Below are 21277 nucleotides of genomic sequence, written 5' to 3' on the forward strand. Positions count from 1 at the left end.
ACATCATCTGGTCAAGTCGTTCACATGTTAGATAATCAGCTAAACAAAAAAAAACCACCGTCCCACTGTTTGTCAGCCCGTCAGTCACCCATGCGTAGGAAGCTGGAGTTAAAAAAAGATCGAGAAGACGTTATTTACAATGAATTAACTTTAAGATACTAATATATTTTGTTGTGGTAAAAAATATTTGGTAGTGCAAAATTAAATTAAATTTAAGGGTATAATTGTACCTGGGTCTGAGTCAGGATAGGTAAAAAAATTCAGCTCAGTAGAACAGAAAGGCGCACTATTCGTACTAAGCCGGGCTAGTATCTCAGGTTTTCAAATATTCACAAAATTCAAATAAACAAATGTTTTTATTTTTCCGTCTATAGACAGATTTTTGGGTTGTCAAAATATTTGATGTCAGTAATTACATTCGAAGTTGCTCTTAAATAAACATTTCACTTTCAAAACAAAATACAGTAGAAACAAAATCAATATTTAAATTCTAGCCTTGCATGTAGTTCGAAAAGTAAATGCACCCCTAATAACTCAACATAAATTACGCGCCCCAATGTGGACGCATCGCACCCGGTGACCTGACCCTCGTGAGAGCCGCACAGATTTAGTCAGGCTCGCGCCGCCACCGCCGGCGGGTGTCGCGTCCATCCATCCATCCCTATCCCACACACCAACCCACCATAAGTGCGAAAGAAACAAAACGGTACGTAATTAGCTGACTTACCACCTACCATACAGATTTTATACTTGTTTTATAATTTGAGATTACAATTTTGGACCATGTTTGCATTTATCAGACGCTCGCGCATAAATGTCAAATTACGTTTATTATGACAGTAGGGTTAAATGCTAAAGTGACGAATTTTTTTCCGGAAATTAACGCTCGAAAGGTTTATTCATGTCGATGGTTGATTACGTTAATTTCAAATTAAAGTGAATTTGAGTTGAGTGGTGGTTGAACCGCCGAGGTTGTGGTTATTCGACAGAAGAAGCAGTCAGTTAATCAGCTGACGATGTAGTTTAGCTCATATTTGGGAATACTAAAATTTTCACTAGCATAGCGTGAATGTCATTTGCAAAGCTGTTGTTACGAGTTGGAATTGAAATTATAGTCTAAATTTAAATTCATTTAAGTACATGTACGTTAAGTAAAATTTGTAAAGGTTTTTCAAAAAAGTTACTACATAAATGTCGGCATCGAAATTTGTGTAACGGAGCGTCAATCTATTCTCTATTCTCCAAGTTGTTTGAAGTAAACTAAGAAAGACAGCGATAACATGCGCTCTGAATAATTAACCTAATAGTTTTAGTACGCGTTCAAATACCAACTGAAAACTTAGAAAAAACTTACTTGAATACGAAGGATTTGCTTTCTAATTAACAAATTTTTTTTTATATTAAATAAATAGACAGATAGAGATACATTTTATTTCTCAAATACAGGAACAAAAACAGTACATAAACAGTTTAAAACTAATGTGGGCAAAGGCGGCCTTATCGCTATGAGTGATCCCTTCCAAACAAGCTTTGAGATATAGGAAAGCTAATCAGATATACGGGATACGTAGTGCAAAATTTGAATTGTATAGACAAACAAAAATGAATATTATACTTTATATTATTTAGTATTGTATAAAAAATACTAAGACGGCGTAGGTGAGTCCACGGACGAACATGAGAGCAACTCTAATATGTGTCCTGAATAATGAAGCGGCTACTTTGCGTCGGCAACTTGACAGTGCCGCAGCCGCAGCGGGTGAAAGCTCCCTCTACTTCCATCAATCGGTTTTTATTTAGACAAGTGTTTTTTAAATTTGATCCGGCACTGGCCATTAATTTTGATACGAAGTTAATCATCATCGACAACCTAGTACTGACCCAATGCTGGGCACGGGTCTCCTTCAAGGAGAGGGTTACAAAAGGATTAGCAGGTGGCCCAACGCCAGTTGAGAACTTCGCATGTTCTTTAAAAACTTTTTCGCCATGCGGTGGAAAACCACAGCGAAAATTACAAAGTGACCTTGAAGCACGATTCGGTACCACTACGCCAATTATCTTCGAGTATCTTTATTACAACACCAGTATTTTCGTCATTCAAGCAGAAAACTTATTTTACAACCGTCGTCGTCGAAAGTCCGCAACCTCGTACTACTTCATAAGGCGGGTGTATGAATTTAATGTTTGTATTTGATTACGTTATTTTCTATATAACGTGTACGTAAAAGACAGTTATCGATATACACTCTACGTTATCCTCTTCGGTGTGCGAGTGCGACGCCGGCGCGGGCGCGGGCGCGGGCGCGATGTGAGGCGGCTGCCTCGTCGGCTAATCTTATTTGCGTGTAATTTGTGCAGCGCAGCCTCTGCCATTTCGTGCCGCATGCCGCCGGTCCGACAAAGATCCTTGTTTTGTATTTCAAACCGTTAATTACTTTTCTAGAAAAACTGAAAAGTAAGGCGCAATGTAACTCATATTTTCTGTATTATTTACCACTAACTTTGATGCTGTTACATTTTCTGTGGAATTGGTATCCAGAATACCAAGAACCAATCTTCAGTAACACATTACTGAATATTTAAGTATTTTGTAAATTACTAAATTACATTCTAGTATTTTGAACTAAAAAGAGAAAACAATTATTGAAACGGTTGGCTGACATGACGTGACCATGTTACATGTAAAGGGCCCGAAATGTTGGATTGTTTGAAAAAGCAAATATACGCGATTTAAATCCCGAAAAATAGTTTAATTTTCTATGTATAACAATTGCGAAAACCTAAGGGTTCGATAGTGAAGTATTTCGAAAATATAAATCACGAAGTGAACACAACCCTCCACCAAAATGTAACGAACTATATAAACGTTCAACAACAAAACTTAATGGCAACAAAAATAGTAGTAGATCGTATTTAATACAAATAAATCACTAGACAAATCGCCCGATGGTATCACACCATTCGTCCGGCTGTTCGTCTGTCAGTCTGTCGGGAGATAGCGCGACGCGCGGCGAAGCGCAGGAAATTACACAACACTAATTATGTTTATTGGTATGCAACACTTTCATATTACATGATTATTTGCTGTATTATATGATTGCAACAAACATTTGTTTGTAAACGCAACCACAGTTAAGGATCTTCAAACAGGCATGATTAATATTCATAGTCAGTATACGGCGATGATATAATAGTGAGATTCGGCCGTTTGTCTGTTTGTTTGTTGAAACACTATCCCCGGGTTTTAAGTTTGTTTTTTCCAATTTTTTTTCCAACCCAATTTTTGTTTTCTTCGATAAATGAACCTTTTTGTCAGTAACAATTATGTAGTTATTTACTTGTGCTAGCAACTTCTCTTTGAGACAAAGAGGTAGTACTTTCAAAGAAAAACAGATAAAACTTCTGCGTCCAAATAAAAAATCCTCCAGAACGCGGATTGAAAGAGTGCAGCGGTCTCGTTTAGAAAGTCTCTCCCTGAATCGCTCCACGGTAATGTTTTCCACAGACTTCCTGCAACTTGTTCTCTCTTTGTAAACACTAGGATATGGAATTCTTATTTAAACATAACGTTACTTGTGTATTATTAAGAACTACGCTCTTTATTGGCATATGGGCATCTAGAAATCGTAGCATTATAGACGCGTAACTAGCAGCAAAGTACCAACTGCTTTTGCGTGAATATTTATTCAGTTTTAAACCTAAATAGTTAAGGATCAAGATCTACCCTATGTAATGTAATTAATTACATATCACTAAGGGTTCTGGTCATTGCCTTATCTTAGTTGCCGGTTGTGCTTCAGTTTGCATAATTGATCTCTAACCCCGTACCCCTTCCGACGACTTCACCATCCTCTATCAGACACCGGCTCACCGGAATAGTCCATTAAAATACATTTACAAAGAACAACCAGCCTCACTAATATAGCGATAAAGTTTACTCACATTGAGACATAAAAATGAAAAACCAAAATATGCTCTTTAGCGAACGCAATAAAGTCTAAGTGCCTAAAATACACCAACCAACAGACGAGGTTTAGCAATACAAACGAAAATCAACTTTGTTTTTTGTAGAACAGGGTTGTAAAGTAGTAGAATGAGGCGAGTAAGCGCTTGATGGAAATTGGCAAAGCGAAGAAAAAACACGAGACTGAGCGCGAAGTGAAGTGAGATATAGAATGAGAGAGGGTCGGCGACCTCCCACGGCGACAGATCCTCATCGGGGCCTGGAGGACTTTTGAGTACATACTGCCGTTTGTAAGAGCTCGTTTGTATTGTCCAAACAATAGTATTAGGACGTACAATAATAATACAATAGCTTGTTATTTCCGTCATTTGAGTGCACATTTAATAATAATTTTGCAATAAACTTTGTTAAGATCAAAAGCACATTGTTAGTCTTATAATTGGGATTGTAAATCGGTCTTCCTTAAACAAATATCAGTCATGAATCGATCAAGAAGTAGTTGAAATCTTGCAAAAGTGAACTCGTAGATCTTAATTATGGCTTCACGCACCTCCTAGGCCGCGGAACAAAAGGCAAGTTGGACTTTAAAATATTTTATTGGTTAGCGAGCTCCACGAAATCGAGCAAGCGAGCCCTGCTCGCTTTTGGGAACATCGAGATTAACAGAAATTAATTACATTTTCAATTTGCCAATCAGTTAATCATCCGTTAATATGTTATGCAATTATTTCTCTCGACTTAAATAAAAATTACAAGTCCAATGATGTAATTAAGCCTTTCCATTGAAGGAGCACTTGTTTCTCGGGTTAACTACCGCAATAAAGCCATATCTAAGTCTGAGATGCTACTGCCCTTCTTGCGTGTGGCGTTGTGGTGTAAAATAGCCTTTAGGACAAATTCGAAACTCTTCTAATTTTACAAAAAAAATCTAAGAAAAGCTAGCGTGGCGACTTGCAGCACAAGACTGACACTGAGCTCAGTGCTCGTGTTGGAGTGTGGACGGCCGACGGCGGATGAGTGACCGACGCCTTCAAGAATGAAACACAATTTCAATACGCGAGCGTTCTCAATATTGTTAGCTGTAATATTAGCAGAGTACCCGAGTATCGAATAAACAAACCTACACAAATTGAAAACCAATAGAATTGTCACATAGGGTTAAATTAATTGAATTTGATTAAGTCAGTCAAGCCTTTACATTGGATTGCGGCCGCAGCGCTGGCGGCAGGGTGCGGTGTGCAGCGAGGCTGTTAGTTGGAATACTCATAGTAACCACCGCATAAACCTACGCCTCATGAGAATTATGTGTTAGTTATGTGTATGTATCTAGCGTTACAGGTTCCTGTTTAGTATTTGTTTGTTCAGTAACATTGTCACAGCCATTTTGAATCGAAATGTTACGATTTTTGCATTCACGCAACCACTTGGCGACAAAAGTTATGGGAACATGTTGCATTTCCACTTACCATATACCTTCGATTAGTCTTGCCATAATAATGTTGTTTATCTTCCTAAGGCCTCGTGTACATCAAAATGTACATAATATGTGAAGCGATTCAGACTCAAAGAATATTATTCCTGTGATCACGTATACATCCAATTAAAATATAACATTCAAATTAACCGCGATATATTATTTTCTTTATAAAGGATGTATACAAAATACGTTTATTACACAAAACTATATACTTGTTTGAGCTTGAAGCATGTAATCATATTTTGCACAATGGGCGTTTAGTGCTTTTCCCATTGTGTGTAGTTTGCTGGGTCTCACGAGGTTAAATTCTTTTACTTCACTTCACTTAATTGCAAGCCGATTTTAAAACATATTCCCTTTCAAATTTCATACACTTGTTTGCTTGTAGAGGTGTAGTCACATGTCGGTACACGGAGATAAGACTCTTCATTTCTTGCAACAAGCTTTAATGTCACAGAGTCGGAATAGACTTGATTACAATCGATCCTCGTTAAAAACATCCAAAAAATGCTACACGTATATGTAATTGTAACTGCCTCCGTGGCCGAACGGTTACCATGCCGGACTGCCACGCAGAGGTCCCAGGTTCGATTCCCGGGCCGAGAGAAATATTTGTATGGCCTACATTTATTTCTCTCGTGAGTTTGGGTGTAATTTGTGGTTGTCTATGTGTGTGTCCATGGCACCCGCGACACAGGGTTTCCCTAGTGCGGGGCTATGTGGAGTGTGAGCGTTATTATTATTATAATCAAGTCACTATTTAATTGTTAAAGTATCCTCCTGCCTGTAGTATTATTTAACACTATTATAAAAGGTTACATTAATAAAAGCATTTTTTACTTACAACTTTTTATAATACATGACCGGCACATTTAGCGGCTATTAATATCAAACGCCTTTTTTTGTTAAAAATAGGCCGGCGAGATATAATTTCTCGTCTCGCCTTGTCTCGTTTTACTTCGACAGTGAAAAAGCACCTTTACTCAATTTTTATTCCTGCAAAGTTGAAAAAATTAAAATTGTAACAGTTTAACATTTTTTTAAATCAAAGTTTAATAAATAAAAAACTTTTTCAAGTAAAGTTTTCCAAATTTGTTGGGTGTCCTAAATAACGCACATACTCAACATAAACATAATCCCGCACTAGGGAGACCCTGTGTCGCGAGTGCCATGGATACACTCATAAATAACCACAAATTACACCCAAATTTACGAGAGAAATAAATGTCATAGAAATATGTCTCCCAGCCCGGGAATCGAACCTGGGACCTCTGCGTGGCAGTCCGACATGATAACCATTCGGCCACGGATATAATATATATATATATTGTGACTAAATTGGTATTGTGACTAAACATTCACAGATATACGTAACTTAGACGTGAAAGTCGTAAGTGAGTGAGTGCCCACCGTCGACCTCTCACTCTCTCTCCCCATAGTTATTTATAGGTTGCAAACCTCTTAAAGGCTCAATCCACCCACTCCACAATCGGGGCAACACCGCTAATTAGAGGTGGGAATATTCAAGCGACTGATTTGTAAGGCGTTTGTTCGCCCTTCGCCGGCTGCGGTCGCTCTTAAGAAAGGCCTTTGAGCGATCCGGGCTCGGGTTAATGCCTAATGGACGCCCTTAAAGACTCTTGGGAGAGAGAATTGAGATGTCACGTGTATTTAATACATTGCAGGTCTAACACATTTTAGGCCCTGAACCATATTGGCATTTCAAAAACTCACTTCACTGAGGCAATTGTAAAGAAAATGCTTAAAGAAACGAGCACAATGAAAGTTAAATAAATATCCTTACCTAATTTCCTTCATTTTGAGTTTCTTTTCCCTTCCTGAAACTACTTATAAAAAAGATCTTATAAGAAAATATCCTTGTTCTTTCCGGCAATAGATACCCACGACTATATATGACAATTTTGTAAAAACTATTAAAACCGCAGCTGAACATAAATCTCGCGAGAAGCGGCGATAAATCTCTGCGACCACTTTTTAAAGCAACCACTTGACAAACAACCCTCCTCCCTTCCACACGACAGATTGGCCACCTCTCAGTTAGTCCATGGACATTGTTACGGAGTAGAGAGATAAATTAGAATCATGGATAGAGTTGCGAACCTGTGATTGTTGAATATGCGGATGTACCTTGCACTTTCATATCTTGTAAGGAAGCCACTTACTTTTATTATCCACACTTACACCACATGTAACATCTTTCTAGATAAATTATAATACATAGTAAACATATAAGCAAAAACAATTAAAATGTTATCAAAAGAATGGAATTTGAAAGTATCGAACAAGAATCTGTTTGGTTAATCTTATTAAGTATTGGACAATTCTTTATTTAATTATTAAATATAACATAATTATAAAAAATCCTCAAGTCACGTAATTATTTATTTTATTTATTTATTCATAGATGCTATGAGCTCTTCTCTTTATCGTATTGATGGCATACACTCTAATGCCTGCCGTCGTGGTGAAAGGATTTGCCGATCGGTGTAAGGGACTCGCCGATTATTGCAGTGCAGTAAAGGGATAGTAAGTCGTGCGGGGAGCCTCCTTTCATACACCCCGACAAAAAACCCCAAAAAAGCACAGCGCTTTATTCACTACGTGTATATTACTTCGTAATTATTCTTTATCTTGTTGCAGGATTCAGTGTTGTGCAAGTGCGAGTGGGACAGTGAGATGTAAGCGCCGCTGCCGACTGCCATCACCATGTGCTCCTGGGCCATTCTCTTCATCCTCTTCGCCATGGGTAAGAGACAGATTCCTTTGATATTTAATTGAAAACTTTCTGCCTAAGAATAAGTTAAGCTATCTAACGTTGCCAAACTCCAACACACGATACTGCCCAAGTCAAAAAGTACAATCACTGTAACATAGGATTATCCGACCGGTATATAAATCTATCTATTACGAACCACAACCATCCAGCTGCTTTATACAAGACCACTGAATGAAGGACGGGCTACAACAGGCAACCGTATTTCTAACCATGTATTATTATTAGCGTATAAAATTAATGAGCTAAGCAAATCTACTATAGTATATTCACAAAGGCAAGTGTGTCGCGCGCGTTGCAGTGGGTTTTATGATGGGCTTTACCAGATCATAGGCAGCCACTAATCCCATCACATGCGGGATTTCTCACTCCCCACGCACTATGACAGATCGTTTCATTGTCAGAGTTAAAGAAATTGATTGAATTGAGAAAAAGCTCTGATAGAGCATTTTGTTGCCCCTGTATTACAATCATAGGTTATTTTTTTTAATCTGAATATTAAATAAATGTATTTTCCATACAGTAATTATACTTTAAATTACGACCCTATAGTTAATTTTTCTATATCCAACGTACCACGAGTTGAGCACACAAGTTTGTGACACGTACAAGAACTTAAACGCCGCGAGAAAAGAGTTCACATCCCAATTATAAGTCGAACGTAATTGGATCAAATTAAACGACAAAACCGCACCCTGGCAGGGGCTGTACTCATGATGCTGAACTTGACGCGTCCGGGTCGGAGCGAGCGGAGTTCAATTTACATGTTAATTGACAACGACAGGCGCCGATGAAAAACGCTCTGGCCCGGACGTTCTAACGTCACTGTGCTATGTCTACAGCAGACAAAGCCTCTATGGAGCGTTTCCGCTTATTAAATGTATCTCAGATCAACCTTACTACTGTATAGGTACTTGGGGGTAATTAGGTAACAACTAGTACTTTTCACCTTTGCCTCCCACTTTGCCCGTGGGCGTGGAGCTAACTGAACTAGGCAATATTATGTTAACATGAGTGTGCACTTCGCGTTATTGTGGTAAGGTTAGTTGCAAAAATTTGAAATGAAACCCAAAAATTGACCGCAAACTACATTCACGTAAATGTGCTCTCAACGACGTTAAGGACGAACGTTGGTCATGTAAAGTCACAATATCTCATTTTTGCGTATCGTTAAATATTCGTGTACGTTTCGCGTTCGACACAGGCTAAGCTCAACGGCGGTGCCCCAATTTACATGCATGGCAATTGATAGCGACAGGCATTGATGAAAAATAACGTCCATTGCCTTTCGTGGCTTTTGCGTAGACAATTTTTGAACCGTCAATGTGTTTTGAATAAGTCAAGGTAATATAATTGTTTTCAACAGAATTTCGAGTCGCGAATACACGTAAGCGGCGTGCGTAATTGAAGTTTCCTTTTCCGAGTCGCGCGCACGCCTCGCTGGCGTTGACGCGCCGCGGCGGCACCAGAGCGAAACCACCTCCAATTTAAACTGTTACTTGGAGCGCCTGTAGGGAACAGAGCTTCTGTAATAAAATTATCATCTACATTTACCGCACCTCTCAAACCTATAGGTACCTTATTACTACCTATTCGCATGTAGCGGTTTGTTTCATCCTTCCCGAAACGTAGGGCAAAGGAATGAAATGCTCTACCGGCGTCTGTATTTCTCGAAACCTACAAGGAAAGGCTATTCAAACTGGAATTAAATACGCATTTACTAGACAAAGGAATAGAATATTTACTTATCACGGGTTACTTACCACAGTAGGATATTCTATTTTTCTCTCGAGTTAACAAAAAAAACGTATAATTATACCACGTGGTAAGAACCTGTGACGAGTAATAATCGTTTTGCGAATAAGTACTAAAATGTTGAAGATCGTACTAGAATATTCTGTACGAAATAAGCATATCCATAGTTATAAGGACCCTTGACGGCGTTTCGAGCAAACACGAGCTGTGGGAGCCGGCGAGCCGTAAGCTCTCGAAAACCCGTGAGAGCCCCGACGGCGACGGCAACGACGTTGATACAACAACTGTGACTTAGAAATAGGCATAACATTATGGGTACAATCCGTCTGCATACGTTTGAAAGAGGTATAAGTAAATACAATTTTTTCCATCGAATATCAATCTCCCATGATTAATAAGTTTAAGTATCTACTTACACTCTAAACTTGAGTATGATTGAACGTTACCCAAGATACACCGATAATATTATTAAATAAGTACGCAGTTTAACATGGCGTACAATATACACTGGGTAGCAGAGCAATAAAAAATTCGGTATAATTCCATACTTACTTTATTACAAATATCGATGTAAATGCGACAAAGAGGAACTCCACATCCCCCTTGCAATGATGTGGAGTCTTACTGTAAGGATGCACATTACGATTCAATTTTTATGAAGATCGCTTCAAGTGCAAACGATCTAACGATTTTAGTATCGATTTATTACTATGCAATTTTTGAGCGAAACTATTCAATAGAAAAGCAAATCGAATCGTCCAGATAAGGAACCAATGAATATTTTGTAATAATATCATTCAATTTGAACAAAACTCAATTTACAACAAATATTTAGTTGTAAATAGATTCTCATCTAAAGAACAGATCAGCGATTAATTATAAACAGTGATTAATAGATTACATTATTTATTTCTCAAGTGTAATGTTACAGTACAAATTGCACTACATGCCAAAGTATATTGAAATCGTCAAATAAAAAGTTAAAATTATAAAATGGGGGCACAACAATTACAAATATTGTTCTTCATCAAAGTATTATATTATTAATTATATATTATATAATAATATAATTAGTCATAACAAGGATAAGTAAAATGTTTAAGGGCGACGTATTGATGACTTCACTGAGCTGGAGCTCGTGTCGAACTCGTTCAATCAACAAGTTATGTTCAACAAATCAAGTGGTAGACATTCGACAATAAAATTGGTAGAGAATGTGAGCTTGAAAAAGCTAAGCACGTAGGTCTCACTGAGTTACGGCAAAAATGACAAACACGGCCGTTAGTGAAGAGAGGGTCGAAAAGTAGTATTAGGTTTAATGAAAAATAAACCACCTATGATTTGTTGTGCTTCACAACCCCGAATACAAGGCGGAAAACGACACGTAAATAAACACCTATAGAATAATAAAACTGCGCATATGGTGTAACAGCGCAATAAATCGCGAGGCAATAAATTGAAAGCCAACAGTTTTCAGCTGAACGCCACAACGTAAGCCCATTGTTCTCGCCAGTTGACTGTGCACCTATACTGTGCATGTTTGACAAAATATCCATTCTGCTCTAGATGTCATTGCACTATGTCGAATCTGAAAGTCCTTGCACTGATTTCAGTTATCTATATGTATAACTGAAATATGGGTATGAATATTCTGCCACTCTGGCCCAGTGTAGTTACGAAGCCCCGTTCATCCGTTTCATACGAATTGTGAGTCTTCTACGACGTGCAGATTTCATCACGATGTTTTCCTGGTGTGGCTACTAAATGTTCTCATTTTTTTAGCCCCGCACTAGGGATACCCTGTCTCGCGGGCGTCATAGACAACCACAAATTACACCCAATCTCACGAGAGAAATAAATGCTAATATTTCTCCCGGCCCGGGAATCGAACCCGGGACATCTCTGTATCAGACCAGCATGGTAACCGTTCGGCCACAGCGACAGTTACTATGTTAATTATGTATGTAACTTAGAATTATTAAATTACACGCTGCTATTTCAATTGAAGAGCACTCGTTCTCTAACTGAGACCCTACCACTCTTAACCACATCCCTCACTTAGAATTTGTTTAACCTACTCCATGATTGCTAGGCACAGTTAGACTCGATATCTACGAAAACGGAGCAGAAAATAGCAGTGTTTCTGCTCCATTGTCATAGCTAACGAAACTCAGTCCTTGTCAGTCAATTTGCTAATCAGTAACGAATGACCACATGAAGACTTCTATCGTTCCATAACGCAAATGTATGGCTGGATAATTATCCATCCATAAACGTACTATACCTAGGCTCTCCTGATGGGAGAGAGTTTGAGCCACAGTCCAGCTCAGGACAATTAGCAACCTAAAATTACTCTTGATTCGAAAAGACTCTGTAGTGAAGGGATTGTCGAAATCGAATCCGGGTCTTCCTACACAAGAAAAAACGTTCTCCCAGCTTAGCTGTCACTAGTTTGTTATAATTAGTTTAGCAGCAGTAGAGTTCCTTGTGAAAGAGTTCGTTCAGGAAAGTACTGCCACATACGACTATGCCGTGATCGATCTGTAGCTCAGTCGGTGGAGCGATAGCTCTGATTTAGTACAGTTACAGGTTCGAGTTCTGTTCGGTCGAAGGATCTTTCTTTTGTGTTCGACCTTTTTATACAATATATCAATACTTATGGTACTAAAAACATCATGGTATATCATATTGTATACTTACAATAAAATCAATATTAGCTATCCTGATCTGTTTTGTTTAGTTTTGGGAACTCGAAAATGTACTCTACTTTGCGATACTTGTTACGCGTAGTAATGTACAATATTTATTTATAAATAAACAATAATAATTGAGATCACAGACTTAAGTGCGGAGTACACATGCCGCATAATTATGTCTGCATATGCATGCACATTTTAAATATGAGCTTCGCATCCGCCATCCGACTCAATCGATGCAGTCGGTTTAGAAATTTTTATGTCACGACTGTGTCGCCAGGAGCAGGTCCTGCGTTAGGAGCTTGCCGAGTACGAGTTCTAATTAGCCAATCAGGGATCCAGAATTCGGTAGAGCGTGATGCAAGCGACGACCTGTTTGTTGTCTAAACAAACAAATATAATTATTTAAAGTAGTTGGAAATATTTTCGTTGAATGTAAACTTTTCGTTATAGTTTATTGATTTTCGTAAGCAAGTTTAAGTATAATTAAACTAATCTGCATCATCATCCGCTTCTATAGATCTGAACGATGAAAAATTTACATCTGCGATTGCATCTGCAGATGACGTCACAGACTATTTTTGCCGCACTTACAACAAACCTATCAAGGCTTCTAGAAGGAGAACATCAAAATTGTGTACTCAATAACCAATAAAATCATTGACTAAATTCTTACAAAGGCCGGAAGTTACATTACATTGATTATGAGATTATGACTACCGTGGGAATTCACAATGATCTAAGTTTGTATGGCGGCGACCTGAGATCTAAGCGCCTGCGATTTATTGACGGCAATATATAAGACCCTTACACTTACACTTACGTTGTTACGAGGTCTATTGTCTAGAGATTTTATCATCAAACAAGTTACTACATACTAAACGACCTGAATCGTTTAGATCCCGGTGATATGACAGAAGGACATTTTTTTCGTTGGAATAGGTTGACAGAGTCACGGCCAAGATTCAATGTGACGCCCGTCAATCCTTTCTGGCTGACTGGCAGTTTTTCCAGAACATCCAGCACCCATCCATTTCACCTCGAACGATTTCATGGCTTCAGAGTTGGGTAATTAATTTTAATAAAAAAAGAATAACGCATCAAATTCATACTTAAAGAATTTTAGGTAAGCTGTTTTTTCACAATTTACTAAGAGCCTTTACAAGATTATATTTCAAATCCAGTGAAAATAAACACACCATTATCATTATCATCGGCAATCCAATATCCGTCCCATTGCTGGTTTGTTGCTTTTCCAAGAAGAGGGTTTTGACAATAGTCCGCCACGCAGTCTGAATGCGACACTTGGGGCTTCCATTTTTCTGGGGTTGTGAACCTTCTTCGATTTTTTTTTCATCCACAGAGCGCAACAGATATTGCTAATAAACGTGTGCAACGTACGTGTGTTTGTTTAGTTTTTGTAGCAGTAGAGCTCCTTATGAAAGATTACCTACGTCCAGGAAAGTATTGCCACCTTACCCATTTCTGCCGTCAAGCAGTAATGTCAGCATTAGGTACTACATCCCGATTTGGAAGGGTACGGTTGATGGTGAAATTACAGGCACATGGGACTAGTCAACTTATGTCTCGGGCGCAGTGGCAGTGCCCCTCAGATCTTTGCGATTTAAAGCTCTGAGTGGCACTGCAACTGTTATGGACAGTGTGGTGCAAGACTTGTTCGTCCCGTTACTGGATTATAAAAAAAATAATTAGTAGTTACATACCACCATTCTCCTATTAGACTAGAACCGCTCCCTAAGCGAAAGTACAAATGGCTTTAATAAAACATGCCACAACCACCAAACGCTAAGTGACAGGTAATTCCCTAAAATAGTCGGCGAACAGCGTGTTCGCTCATTTCCATACATCATATTACCAGATATAAATACTTGAGAATGATTATCCCTCCTTTATCCCTCTCTCGCGTGTGAGAATTTTGCATCTTCCGTCTTTATTGTTTGCGAGCAAAATGGAGTAGGTACTGCAGGTGAGGTTTCCATAAATTCGAAATTTGCTAGATGTGTTAGATTAAAAGTGATGTAATGTTTGGCCATATCATCACGAATTGTTTTTTAGATCCTATCGGTGCCTTAAATTTGTTTGTTTAACATCATAAGTGTTTCTTCACTACATTCATGATACACAACTTGCATTTAGTCAAAATAACATTATCAACATAAGCCTTCGCGACTGCAATCCATTTCCTAATTCATTTCATAATTTTAAATTAAGGTCAACCTCATTTAATTTTATTTTTAATTCTTTCTCAGTAACTGTATAAATAAATTAAAACTGAGTTGTATTGTTCTCGGTCGAAGGCCAGGTGTATCAAGATACGGGGCCTGCCTAGTTTGGGCTCCAGTCTCCCGCTTGCGCACACTTGTATACATTGTGTACGTTTAAAAATTGTGTGCGAATGGGAGAGAATAAATAATTCTTACTATTTAGAATACACTATTTATTCAATAATACACAATTGAACGAGTGTCACTAGAACAACCACTGATAATGAAGACGACTCTTAGATTGTTTAACAAGCTTTGTAAAAAAAAATATTTTTGTTTGTTTATTGGTTATTACAATGTTCTACAGAGTAAATTAGTTCTTTTTTACTGTGCTACGAAAAATTTGTTACTACAATACAATTCAATTCATTTAAATTACATAACTATGTCAATCCACAACGTAGGCTTCATCAGGAAGACGCAAACATAAAAATTAATAATGCAATTCGCCAGACTTAGCCATTTTTATCCAACTTGTACAATGAAAAAGGACCGCTCTGAATCTGATTCAAAGCTGGTTCAACCGTCCCCATAACACTGGCAGCGTTACCGCGCTGAAAGGCCAACTCAAATTTATTGCACCAAGTAAGATCCAGAGCGTGGATCACAGCCTCTATTTCTAAGCCGAAGACCCAACTCCCTGATGAATTCTTCTTTAGCCTGCGCCTTCTTCTTAGCCTTCATAGTATAAATTAAATTTGATGAAGATCTTATCTAAATTGCACAACTATTTATGAGTGTTCACAGCTTGCAAAAAAAACTAAACTTAAAACGAAATACAAACAAAAACGATATATATAAGTGGGCAGGGGTCTCGGACAGTATCAAAGTAGATGGTAAAAAGAAAAATAATGCTTAAGGTTTCATATATTATTACGAAATGTGTGTAGCGACTGAAAAAACATGTCGCTAACCTAACTGTGCTTATTATATAGTCTGCAGAGCCTTGGGACTCAGGAGTTAAGGCCCAGGACGGTCTTACGGTATGGTGGCACTAAAGGAGTAATAGCAACCTAGGGTATCTTGAGGGTATTTGAGGTTAAATCTCGTGAGCAGTTGCAGACGGTCAACGTGTATATAAATAAAATCAGAACAGATATCTATATAAATCTTTATTATTTATATAAACACAAATATTATTATAATTATTAATACAAAGATCGAACACTTACAAAAACCCTTAGATCCGGTTGGATTCGGTCTTCTAGCAAACCGTGTCAGACGCCATGACAACTAAGCCACGGAACGGAGTAACTTCATTAATTTGTAAAATTAGTGAAGTAATTTCACAAAAAATAATTGAGTATCAATTCAATACAAATTTAACAATTTTTTTTGTTAATAGAGACAGAAACGGGTTACTCCAAAATAAAATGTCATGTTATCCAGCCAGTTTGGAATAATTACCAGTAATCAATTCTTGATCCGAGAACCGATTCCTGGACCTGGAATTTTAGGATAGATTGAAATGCAAAAGTTTGGAAGAATTTAATTCACATAAATTTAGAAGATTAATTTAGTTAAATGCGAAAAAGGAATTTTCATGTCTTTTGGTTACGTGGAAAGAAAATTGTAATGGATAAACATTTCCTTTTTATTTATAGTTATTCTGTGGCCAATAATAAGGAAAATTTTAGAACCTTGGTCAAGATCAGCTTGGAAACAAGACGGTTTCACTGTTCCTAGTGCGTTGACTGTATCAGTTGGAATGGAAAATATTTTCTCAGATTGAATTGCCGATACCCGCGAAAGATATTTTCGGACCCGGATCTCGTACTAATGTGGGCCATTTTTCTCCACTTTACCCTACACGAGAACTGTCAACGACCTTACCTCGTATGAAGTCGACATCTTTCACGACTCATATAATAATTTCAAATTGTGAACGTAACAACCGTTCTAAGAGCTGTGTAAAAAAAATTGTTCTGTAGTCTTTTAGATAGCAGTTCATTTTCAAAGTTACTGTATTTTACACTGTTTTCTATTTAAATTAAAAACTTCATCATCAACACATTTATATGTCCCACTGATGGGCACGGGTCTACTCTGGTCGAGGGTTTAAGCTATAATATAGTTTGCCACCGCACCTGGCCCTATGCGGCTTACGAATTTACAAGTTTTTCGAGGGTTCTGATCCTTCTGCGACGTGCACGTTTCGTCACGATGTTTTCTTTCACCGAAAAACTTGTGGTAAATTTTAAATTATATTTTGCACATCAATTCCGAAAAAAGGTGCCAGCCCGGATTTGAACCCGCAGCTTCGGAAACCTTTTATCTGGCATATAATTATTGCTGTATATTCGTGTAATGGCATAAAATATCGTTGTATACAAAATTATAAGAGAAAATTAATGTAAGTTTTTCTATACGTGTGATGGTGGTGTTAGTCGCATGACTAACTACTTTAATAATTTTTATAGAATGAATTTTCCTGCGACGTACCGTCCTTTTTCCCACTTTCATATTTACAATAGGCCACTCTTCGCAGTGAGTAGTGTAGAAGTTGCATGCAAAACGCATTAGCATATACACAAGAGGCGAGACAACTCTGCGGTGACTGTGCTGCCATCTCGCAGTTAATGAAGCTCTGTTGTGAGTTCGTTACATTTTAATAAACCTCCTCGCAGCGAAGGGGGGTGAGGACGTGAGGCGCTGACGTGTAATGGCAGTAATTTCGCACCTTATTAATTCCTTGGTCGCATAATTAAATCGCGCATGTGTTCAAGTCTGAAGGTATAATCGTATTAGAGAAAACAACATTTAAAAAGAGGAAATCCTAGTGGAGCTCCGTAGTTTTCCTGTCCCACTGAGACATGCATTACGCAATCATATGCTGAGTCACAGGTCAAGGAGAACTTTTTTAAACTGTGAAAAGTTTAGTAACTGAAAACAAGTTATAATTTTAAACGACGAATTTCCCATTTAGGAATTTTTTTGTGTGTGTCCGCATCGTACCTATAATTATCAGCTATATAGTTATCAGCACTTAATACGTTCCACTGCTGGACACGGGTTTCCTCTAAAAAGAGAGTTGATAATAATAACAATAATAATAATAATAATATAATTTATTTTTTAATCACACAACTATATTCTTTAAGGTCCAATGGTGTTAGTAAACTTACAAAAATGACATAAAGCCTGGGTTAGTAGTAATAATAACCAGTAGTAAAAATAGTTACACAAATTTAAAAAAAATAAATGATAAAAAGTGGCAAGATACTATCTCTCACTCGCCTCCCAATCCAATAGACTCTTGTGAGACTATTCTATCAGGGGGCCTACCACAACCTCATAAAATAATATTACTTTAACTTTACTTGACCTTTTGAATTTTCGTACCATGAGGCGCTTAAAGTAAGGTTATTATAATGTTAAAACTATGATGTTTTATTGGCAGCTTTATGACTATTCATTCACTCAGTTCGTACTATGACGGGACTTTGCCATCAAAGTAATATTGTTCTTATGTCAAATTTAGCAATCTTAAAATAATTACTCGGACGCAGTGGAAACAAGATTAGTTTTGAATTTAATGTCTAAATATTTGTAATGATTAAAAGTTAAGTTGAACGTATTTATTTATTTAAATCTCTTCAATGTTTTGTTTATTTTTTTATTTAGTAGTACATAGAAAATCGTTTCTCGTTAAATAAAATTACGTGACGGTTATTGTATAAATCGACATCTATATTGGCGACTTCATTATCAAGACTCGGCTTGTTTTACTTATTTTTCTTCATTAAAATGCGGAATAATTATTGAACACAACATAATTTTAATAGATTTATTATTACATAATTTTCTTTTTTTAACAGTTAAATTTCTCTGAATGTAAATAACATTAAGTACTTAAACATTATACTACGATAAGACGATTCGGAACATCAAAAAAGAAAGAGATGGCATTATACAGTTCACATAGCATTATCTCTTTCCTATTTTTAGTAAGGAATAGACAATATTGGGAAATCATTCGTTCTTTCAATCACTTTAGCAATAATACATTACTTGGTTGACATGTTCGTCATGGTATGGACATGAGTAATATTATAATAAGCTTACAATAAGCTTGCATTGAAATAAGATTGTTTTTGGAAAGATTATGATACGCCCCCTGAACCCTAATGAAAGATTTCATAAAGGGTAGGTCATATCTGACAGGTATGACCTGTAAAACGGTGTTGGTACTGATCCTTAATTTGCTGAGCAATGACGCTGTTGCGGGCATTGAAATCATCAACCCTGGCCTCTGCAAACATAGTTGATGCACTGCAAAAGCAGGGCGGCCCCATCAACATTCTAAACCCATTATTGTATGGGATTCGTAGGGCACTAAACGATTTATTAGTATAATTGAACCACAGATGCCATAGACTGTCGCGCTAGCCGATTCATGCTGATTCATGCTGCTGCAGATTACACCGTGATGTTTTCCTGTAAGTTGTATACACGACAAATTTAGTTTTACAGAAAAAGTGTAGTACATGGTTGGTGGTTAATTTGCAAAACAATTTAACATTGAACGGTGAAATTAAAAAACAAAGGTCGGAAATTGAAAATCCGATTATATTCATAAGAATTACGAATACAATTATCATATTTCGCTTTTGTTTGTTGTAGTACCAGCGAACTGAAATAAAAACTCACACAAAATAGCAAAAGCACGGGTCGTAAAGAACAATAGCGGTCGCTGTTGCGCAGCGACTTTCAACTGTTTGGCATTCACATTTGCGGCTCAACTGCGACAACACTCAACACTGCATTGTTTGCTCTCTTTGTTCGCTTTTGCACTAATAATATTTACACTTAAAAACTCTACAGTATAAAAATGTTTAATAGTAATAGCTCTTACTAGCGGTGGTGACGAAACCTGCACGTCGAAGAACATTCACAACCCATTGGGTGCTTACAGATCAAGCGAATGCGGTGCATATGCACTGCGCGTGCACTGCACACGCACTGTACGCGCGTTGCATGCTTACTGCATGCGTGCTGTTAAATACATGTTAATAAATGTGTCGCGCGAGCGGGGCGCGAACAGATCCCATAATATACAATATACACGTGTGCAGCTCGCGAGCCTTTCGTAAATAGGCACAATTGCTAAATCTGTACGCACCCTTTGAAAACGTGTGAAGTCCTCATCTGATATGGGACCCACGTGGCGAATTACGGCCTAAAAGAAACCTCTCCTTAAGGGAATCATGCCCAGTAGTGAGCCGCATAATGAGTTGATAATGATGACGACAAAAATATGCTGCGTTAGCGTTCCCTAAACTTTTACTACGTTTGAAACATTGGGTTTTTCAAAAATCCGTGCGCTATCAAATTATATCTAAATGAAAAACATTAAAAAAATCTAATCAATTGTGCAAATTATTGGTCATGTTGATCTACAATCTTTTTCCACCTTTCGGGTAATTTTAGAATTCCCGTTTTATAAATCCAAAAATCCAATTTTTCTTATGAAATACAGCTCTAACTGTCTTTTCACGGTCTCTTCGTTATCAAACTCCTGAAGAGCTTTGTTAAGACCGAAACAAGTGCAAATCTGAGATGGCTACTCGTACATCGAATATGGTGGACAAGGTAACACATCCCAACCTAACTGCAATAGTTTTTGACGGCTTTGAAAACATCATTGTGTGATTTGACATAATCATGATAAAATAATCTTTACAATTCATCAGGTCAGAGCGTTCTTCATGATTTATCGCTTCTTTTCTTAAATTAGCATTTAATAATCTTATAACATTTAACAGCAGTAAAGCTCCTTGTGAAAGAGTTTATCCAGGGACGTACCTGGCACCTTTCTTAATTCTGCCACCAAGCAGTAATATGAGAAAAAATATTTTAAAATAAAACATTATCTTTAAATTGTCCATAGACAATATAATATTTGAAAAGAAAAAAAACTTTTTGTTTCAAGTTAGGTAGTGGCAAAAACCGCACGAAATTTTTGGCCAAACATTATAACGATAATTTGAAAATTATTTTCTTTACTCGTGTACTTTAATTTGGCAATAATGATTTCATAAGCCATGTCACAAACGCGCTTTTTTTAATTTAGAATAAAATTCTATTGTCTATGGTACTCGCTACCGAACATTAAAGTTCTGTATACAGAACTTTAGTATTATATAGGAAATGAAACTATTTTTCCGGATTTAAATGGCGTATATTTGTTTTTTCAAACAAACCGACGTTTCGGGCCCTTTACAGTCCCATGGTCAACTGAGTGGTTGACTGAGGTGGTACAGTCTTCAACCAGTTAAAGGGCCCGAAACATCGGTTTGTTTGAAA

At 37.4% G+C, this 21277-nt stretch overlaps 1 protein-coding gene across 5 annotated transcripts in view; it reads left to right on the forward strand.

The window, feature by feature from the left end:
• Window positions 1–637: 637 nt before the first annotated feature.
• The window catches only part of LOC113228725 (Down syndrome cell adhesion molecule-like protein Dscam2), a 217622-nt gene continuing 196982 nt past the window's right edge, over window positions 638–21277 (forward strand). For 2 of the 5 annotated variants that reach the window (XR_003310336.1, XM_026462084.1), the window contains exons 1-2: window positions 642–706; window positions 8103–8208. Coding sequence is in view for 4 of the 5 variants with exons in the window: in XM_026462084.1 (XP_026317869.1) it covers window positions 8169–8208 (40 nt within the window). In the remaining variant the exon portion in view is untranslated. Of the gene's footprint in view, window positions 707–8102; window positions 8209–21277 lie in introns of all 5 variants that reach the window. The other 3 variants (XM_026462087.1, XM_026462085.1, XM_026462086.1) reach the window with 3 other exon arrangements.

Source organism: Hyposmocoma kahamanoa, unplaced genomic scaffold, assembly GCF_003589595.1.
Source record: "Hyposmocoma kahamanoa isolate Upper Pololo Valley unplaced genomic scaffold, ASM358959v1 239, whole genome shotgun sequence".
Classification (NCBI taxonomy): domain Eukaryota; kingdom Metazoa; phylum Arthropoda; class Insecta; order Lepidoptera; family Cosmopterigidae; genus Hyposmocoma; species Hyposmocoma kahamanoa.